Here is a 7,500-nt window from a genome sequence, read left to right as displayed (position 1 = left end):
TCTGCTTCCCCATCAAGGACGAGAACGGAGGTACACACACTCACACATACACACACGCATGCGCGTACGCACACACACTCACACTCACACACACACTGACAGTACAGGCATCAGAACACGCAACATCCTCCTCTTCCCCATCCAGGAAGAGAATGGAGGGAGGCCTACACATACATAACACACACACACACACACACACACACACACACACACACACACACACACACACACACACACACACACACACACACACACACACACACACACACACACACACACACACACACACACACACACACACACACACACACGCATGATAATACAAACAAAAGCATGCACACACACAAAATCCTGCATATAGACTCACATCAAAGCAAACATACACACACACACTGAACCCACTCACTCCACAATCACGCTCTCTCTCTCTCTCTCTCTCTCTCTCTCTCTCTCTCTCTCTCTCTCCCCTCTCTCTCTCTCTCTCTCTCTCTCTCTCTCTCTCTCTCTCTCTCTCTCCCCTCTCTCTCTCTCCATCTATCAACCCTCTTTCTCCCTCTCTCCCTCTAAACCTGGAGGCTGCCAAGAGGTGGCTGACTGCCTGTTTGTCTTTTTGCCAAACAAGTGACTCAATCAATACACTGAAGTCTTAATCCACGCACCCACCTCTCAGTCTCTCTCTCCCTCCCCTCCCCCTCACTCTCTCTCTCTTTCTTATCTCTCTCTCTCTCTCTCTCTCTCTCTCTCTCTCTCTCTCTCTCTCTCTCTCTCTCTCTCTCTCGCTCTCTCTCACCCTCTCCTCTCTCTCCCTCCCCCCTCACTCTCTCTCTCTTTGTTCTCTCTCTCTTTCTATCTCTCTCTCTCTCTCTCTCTCTCTCTCTCTCTCTCTCTCTCTCTCTCTCTCTCTCTCTCTCTCTCTCTCTCTCTCTCTCTCTCCCTCTGTGTTTGTGCTAGAGGTGATTGGTGGTTGGGCAGGTGGATAAGACTAATTGTCCCTTTCTCTCTGCCTGTGTGTGTGCATGTGTACGTATGCGTGTATGTGTGTGTGTGTATGTGTGTGCGTGTGTGTGTGTGTGTAGAGGTGATTGGCGTGGCTGAGCTGGTGAATAAGACCAATGGGCCGTGGTTTAATCGCTTCGATGAGGACCTGGCAACCGCCTTCTCCATCTACTGTGGCATCAGCATCGCCCACGTACGTACACACACACAAACACGATAGCTGACAATATTTCTTAAAAATTGCTGTAATAACACTGAATTCGCCTCGTATTGCTCAGTTGAGGGAAATGGATGGTTACCGCAGCAACATCACTGTCCAACTGTGCTACAAAAACTCAGCGAGATGAGATATTGACGAGTGAAATGTCTTTGCAAGCACACTGGCACCCCAACCATAGAGAGAATCGCTCTTCCTGTATTTCCCCAACTCCAGCAGCACCAGATTCTGTCTTCCAACGGAGATTCAAGCGTCTAACTTTGACACGCGTAGAATTTTCGTTTGGAATGGTGTTTGTTTACGTCCGATTTACTATTGCTTGCAGCGCCCAAACAGCCAATCACAACTGTGAATTAGATTGCACAGCGTTGAATCATTTCTCTAGCCCCGTTTACATGGAACATACAAGTGTCTTACTTTTAATCTGATTAAAATGTGTCATGTCAAGAGCCAAATGACTCTATTGAAACTTATAAATATTTTAAGATAATTAAAATGGGAGGCGTTTTTTTTATAATCTAACCAAGCGAGGAAACTACCCACATTAATATGGAAAGAGAAAAGCTATTCCAAGCACTCCAAAGTATGAAAAAAGGAATTAAATGGAAAGGCCTTTGTGACATTTATTGTAGAATTAACTCTGATGAAGAGCTATTCAGATGTCAGCTTTTAAATTTCTCCTTTGTTTTACTCTCTGGAATATGTTACGACCGCCTGGCTCAAGGCAGCCCCAGCATAAAAGGGAGACCACACTGTAGCATCAAGTTCACATGATATATTTAATTTTAAGTGAATGCTGTAAGAAAGAGGAGACTGGCGTGGAGAGCAGCAGAGAGAGCTTCCCACTTGGCCTAACTCTGTCAAACACAGGCACATTGGGGCCTGTTATAGTCCTCCTGTATATGCGAGTGCGTAAGGAACTGTTGATGATGATGGTGATGATGATGATGATGTGTGTCTGTGTATGTGTTTGTGTGTGTGTGTGTGTGTGTGTGTGTGTGTGTGTGTGTGTGTGTGTGTGTGTGTGTGTGTGTGTGTGTGTGTGTGTGTGTGTGTGTGTGTGTGTGTGTTGTAGTCCCTCCTGTATACAGTGAGTGTGTGCATGAGGCTCAGTTGATGATGATGAGGATAATGATGATGATGATGATGACAATGATGAGGATGATGATGATGATGATGATGATGATGATGATGATGTGTGTGTGTGTGTGTGTGTGTGTGTGTGTGTGTGTGTGTGTGTGTGTGTGTGTGTGTGTGTGTGTGTGTGTGTGTGTGTGTGTGTGTGTGTGTGTGTGTGTGTGTGCGTACGTGTGTGTGTGTGCGCGCGCTGTAGTCTCTCCTGTATAAGCGCGTGCATGAGGCGCAGTTCCGCAGCACGCTGGCCAATGAGATGATGATGTACCACATGAACGTGACGGAGGACGAGGTGGGACGCCTTCTCAGCAGAGGACTCACACAGACACACACACTCCACCCTGCCTTCGACCAGTTCGCATACACACCCCGATCCCTGCCGGATGACTCCACGCCCATGGTCAGACTCCTGTGTGTGTGCGCGTGTGTGCGTGCGTGTGTGTGTGTGTGTGCGTGTGCGTGTGTGTGTGTGTGTGTGTGCGTGTGTGTGTGTGTGTGTGTGTACAATTGTGTCATCTTAATGTATGTTTCATGTTTTTGTACAAAAACACAGCTACAGTATATCACGAAAGTGAATACACCCCTCACAGTTTTGCACATGTTTGAGTATATATTCAGTGCCCTCCATAAATATTGGCACCCCTGGTTGAGATGTGTTAAAAGCCTTAAAATAAATTCAGTGTTTATTGCAGAAGAATACTGTCACACTGAAAATTGTAGGAAAATGTAGCCTTCAACTCAAATGAATTGTAAGAAAATAAAAAAATCCCTGACTGAAAAATAATTGTTTTTCATTAAATCACCTGTTCCACAATTATTGGCACCCTTAACAATTCCCAGGAAATAAATATAATTGAAGCATTTCTGTCATTTCTACAGTAGTTTACAAAGTTTACCAGAGTATGTAGGAACATTTAATTAGTAATTCATCACTTCCTGTTTCCCTGGGGTATAAATATGATGTGACACCGAGGCCATTTCTCTTATCCACTCTTAAACATGGGAAAGACAAAGGAACACAGCATACAAGTGAGGCAGATGTGCGTCGACCTTCACAGGTCAGGCAGAGGCTACAAGAAGATTGCCACTCAACTGCAGCTGCCCATATCCACTGTGAGATGAATAATTAAGAAGTTCAAAACACTGGAACAGTGGTAAACAAGCCTAGACGAGGACCCAAGTTTCTTTTGCCACCACGCACAGTGAGGAGGATGGTAAGAGAAATCAAAAGATCTCCAAAGCTCACTGTTACAGAATTACAACAAATGGTAGCATCCTGGGGTCACAAAGTCTCCAAATCAACCATCAGGCGCTGTCTACACACCAACAAGCTGTTTGGAAGGTATGCACGGAGAAAACCTTTCCTCACTCACAATCATAAACGCAAATGTCTGGAGTTTGCCAAGCGGTATTGGGGCCTCAACTGGGACCGTGTGCTTTGGTCAGATGAGACCCAAGATTGAGCTTTTTGGCAACAAACACTCTAAGTGGGTCTGGCGTGCCACGAAAGATGCGCATGCTGAAAAGCACCTCATACCCACTGTGAAGTATGGGGGTGGGTCAGTGATGCTGTGGGGCTGTTTCGCTTCCAAAGGCCCTGGGAACCTTGTTAGAGTGCATGGCATCATGAATGCTTTGAAATACCAGGACATTTTAAATCAAAATCTGTTGCCCTCTGCCCGAAAGCTGAAGATGGGTCGTCACTGGGTCTTTCAGCAAGACAATGACCCTAAACATATGGCCAAATCTACACAGAAATGGTTCACCAGACACAAAATCAAGCTCCTCCCATGGCCATCTCAGTCCCCAGACCTCAACCCCATTGAGAACCTGTGGGGTGAGCTGAAGAGGAGAGTACAGAGGAGAGGACCCAGGTCTCTGGATGATTTAGAGAGATTCTGCAAAGAGGAATGGCTGAAGATCCCTCTTTCTGTATTTTCCCATCTTGTGAAACATTATAGGAGAAGATTAGGTGCTGTTTTGTTGGCAAAAGGGGGTTTTACAAAATATTAACACCAGGGGTGCTAATAATTGTGACACACATTATTTGATGTCAAAGAATTATTTCTTTATGTGGGATTTTTTCCCCACTGAATAAATGCACTTGTATTGAAGGTTGGATTTTTCTCTTTTTTTCCATTAAGGTCCCATATTATTTAGAAAAAAATAATAATAATTGGAAGCTAAAAAACACATCTCAACCAGGGGTGCCAATAATTATGGAGGGCACTGTATTTTAATAGGAAAGCCGTACAGAAATGTAACTTTGACACAATGATTCGTGACCTTTTAACAACATATTTAACTGCTTAAATATCTTGTTTACTCAGAAAAAAACAAAATACAGCCATTAATCAGTGTTTCCCACAGAAATTTTGGAAACTATGGGGGCAGCCGGATTTTTTGCGTCTTTTCACGCGGGCCTTTTTTTTGGTGGGGTGTTATTCGCGCAGTGTAAATGCAAAAAGGTAAAACAATGAGTACAGTATGACATTGGCGCATGGAGAAACTATAGGCCTAGGCCTACATTTCAGCCATTTACATTTTGAGAAATAAGGCTACATAATACACATGCAGGGGTCTATGTAATGAAAAAAATAATAAAACAAAATAGGAGCAGAGATAAGAATTTAAGATTACTGTGAAATTGTTAACGCATAAACAAAAAGGGTCTAAGAGGGTAGGCTATGCCTTTTCCCCACACACACATAGGCGTACACATTCTACATGAGGGGTGCTGGTCACAGGGCCAGTTTTTCAAAATTCCTCCCATTAAAAGGGCTGAACAACATATTACACATTTATGTATATTCACATTCATTACACATTCATTTCTATATGCAGCCCGATGTCTCCTCTGCCTTGTCAATGAAGGCCTGTCACCTAACTAATTACAACTGTAAAACAAAGCCTGGGGAGAGTTAGTAAACTCATCCCAACTGTCCCTTCTCTGAAGGTTTTTTTATTGCTCCCAAACCGAAGTTAACTACAACTAGAAATGCATTCAGAGAACGCAGACCTCCGCCAAGGAAGTTCAGTTCGTTTTGGACATAAGTGGAGTCATGATGTGGTTAGGCCTATTAGGCTACATAGCATTTGTGTTCAGGTAATTGAACCGTCAAGTCGTAACCAAATTATAGTTCTACTGTCTCTTTTATCATTTTCATGTCCTCTAGCTGTGGTCTGTTTAGTTCACCTTTGATTGTTTTATTGGCAAAGTGATTGTTCATGCTATAGCCATATGCCTTCTGTGATTTGCAAATGCACAAGCCTTGAAGCTCATTGCTACATAGTCACATTGTTGATGATTGGCAGCATGCCTTTCATTAGGCTACCATCTAAAACAAAATACAAATTAAAAAGCACAATTTTCATTGGCCAACACCCGTAGTAGACCTACATATTCTACAGTAGTGCAGCGGTCCCCAACGCGCAGTAATAAGCCTATTATATTATATTATTATTATATATAGGCCTATTTTTTTGTAATAACAAGACAACACACTGTGGCTACTTTGAGCCGTTCACTTAATTAGCCTATTGAATCAGAATGAAATGTGCAAGAATCCCCTTATCCAGTGGCTGTGCATGGATGGTTGTGGAGTGTCAGTTATTGTTTTGGGCTATTTCGTAAGGCTAAACAAACTTTTGAGAGGTAAATCCACTTCTTAAATTTCTAGCTGTTGCAATATCGTTGCAATATCGACACCAACAAGACATGTCGACTCGACTGGGGGAATCATTGCCTACCCCGACACTACAGTTGTTGGAGAAGTTCCTCCTACCTGTGATAGGTCTTGGCGCTGTGGCTTGACCCGAGCCTGCTCTCTATTTCGTATTGAAAATCACTGTTCGCCGCATCTCCAGCGTTCATTCGTTATGAAGTCTAGGAACTAGTCTATGGAATGTTTAATGCTGATGGCTTCAGTGCGCGGGGATTTGGGAAGCAGCAAATCACCGTGGACTAACGCAATTCGCGCGCGCCTTTCTTTGAGCTTCATTTTATATGAATGTTTTGTGACAGCATTGTGAACTTAAACGATCTACGAGGCTGTAGCTAAGGCTGCTTTTTGATAGCGATTTTGACTGCGGTAGGCTAATGCATTTCGCTTCAATGCTCTGCCCCGGTGTGGCTGCGTGAAGGTGGCTGCGTGAAGGTACGCCAGTAAGTGGGTGCTGCAAACCACCCTTTAGGGCTCCTCCTCAGTGGTCCTTGCGCACCCTGTGGCAGGCCATGTAATAGCAGCGTGACGAACACACACAAATTCGGGCCATCACATAACCTCCTGGCGGAGGTAACAACTTGACTAGGCACTTGTGTTTTTCTCTATAGGATGTATTTCCTCCAGGAGGAAACTGCGAAGGAAATCGTAATTCAAATCGTGTTTTAACAAAAACGGCAATCGTTAAAAAAAAAAAAAAAGTTAATTTTTTTTTTTTTTTTTTTTACATTTTCGGGAAACTATGGCGGCCAAATTTAAACTATGGCGGGCCGCCATAGTTCCCTCAATGTATGGGAAACACTGCATTAATGTTTGAACATGTACTCACAAAAGTGAGTAGACCCCAGATTAAAATCCGGTAGAGAAGGGGCTATGTTGACTCAAATCGTCTCGAAATGAAACGAAATGAAAAGGGATGACAAGGGAGGTCATCAGTGTGCGTTTCAACCTTTCTTTGCATTGAACTTTTTTTCATTTCGAGTCTGCATCTGGCTTAAATGGATTGGTGTGAGATTTGAATGCAATCCTATGGAGAATATCATGATCTGCTTCAGTAGTCACAGTGCATGTTGACATGTATGTTTCTTTTAGGTGTATTTCAGATTGCCAATGTTGACAGCATTCATGCATCCCCAAACCATGTCAGTTCCACTACCATGCTTGGCTTATGAGAGGATACACCTTTTTTGTACAACTCACTTGTTTACCACCACACATGCTTGACACCATCTAAAGCAAATTTGTTTATCTTGGTCTCAAGAGAGATGAACAGACCAAGGATATGGATCACTGGAACCATGTTGTGTGATCTGAAGAGACCAAGATAAACAAATTTGCTTTAGATGGTGTCAAGCATGTGTGGTGGTGAACAAGTGAGTTGTACAAAAAAGGTGTATCCTCTCATAAGCCAAGCATGGTAGTGGGACTGAC

At 43.5% G+C, this 7,500-nt stretch overlaps 1 protein-coding gene across 1 annotated transcript in view; it reads left to right on the top strand.

The window, feature by feature from the left end:
- LOC134453531 (cGMP-dependent 3',5'-cyclic phosphodiesterase) overlaps positions 1-7,500 on the top strand; it is a 100,044-nt gene that overhangs the window by 82,459 nt on the left and 10,085 nt on the right. The window contains exons 18-20 of the mRNA XM_063204321.1: positions 1-30; positions 1,077-1,189; positions 2,547-2,747. The exon at positions 1-30 is cut by the window's left edge and continues 145 nt beyond it. Coding sequence (XP_063060391.1) covers positions 1-30; positions 1,077-1,189; positions 2,547-2,747 — 344 coding nt within the window. The remainder of the gene's footprint in view (positions 31-1,076; positions 1,190-2,546; positions 2,748-7,500) is intronic.

This window comes from Engraulis encrasicolus, chromosome 8 (genome assembly GCF_034702125.1).
Source record: "Engraulis encrasicolus isolate BLACKSEA-1 chromosome 8, IST_EnEncr_1.0, whole genome shotgun sequence".
Lineage (NCBI taxonomy): Eukaryota > Metazoa > Chordata > Actinopteri > Clupeiformes > Engraulidae > Engraulis > Engraulis encrasicolus.
The sequence above is the reverse complement of the archived record's forward strand: the minus strand, read 5'-3'. Positions and strand labels throughout refer to the sequence as shown.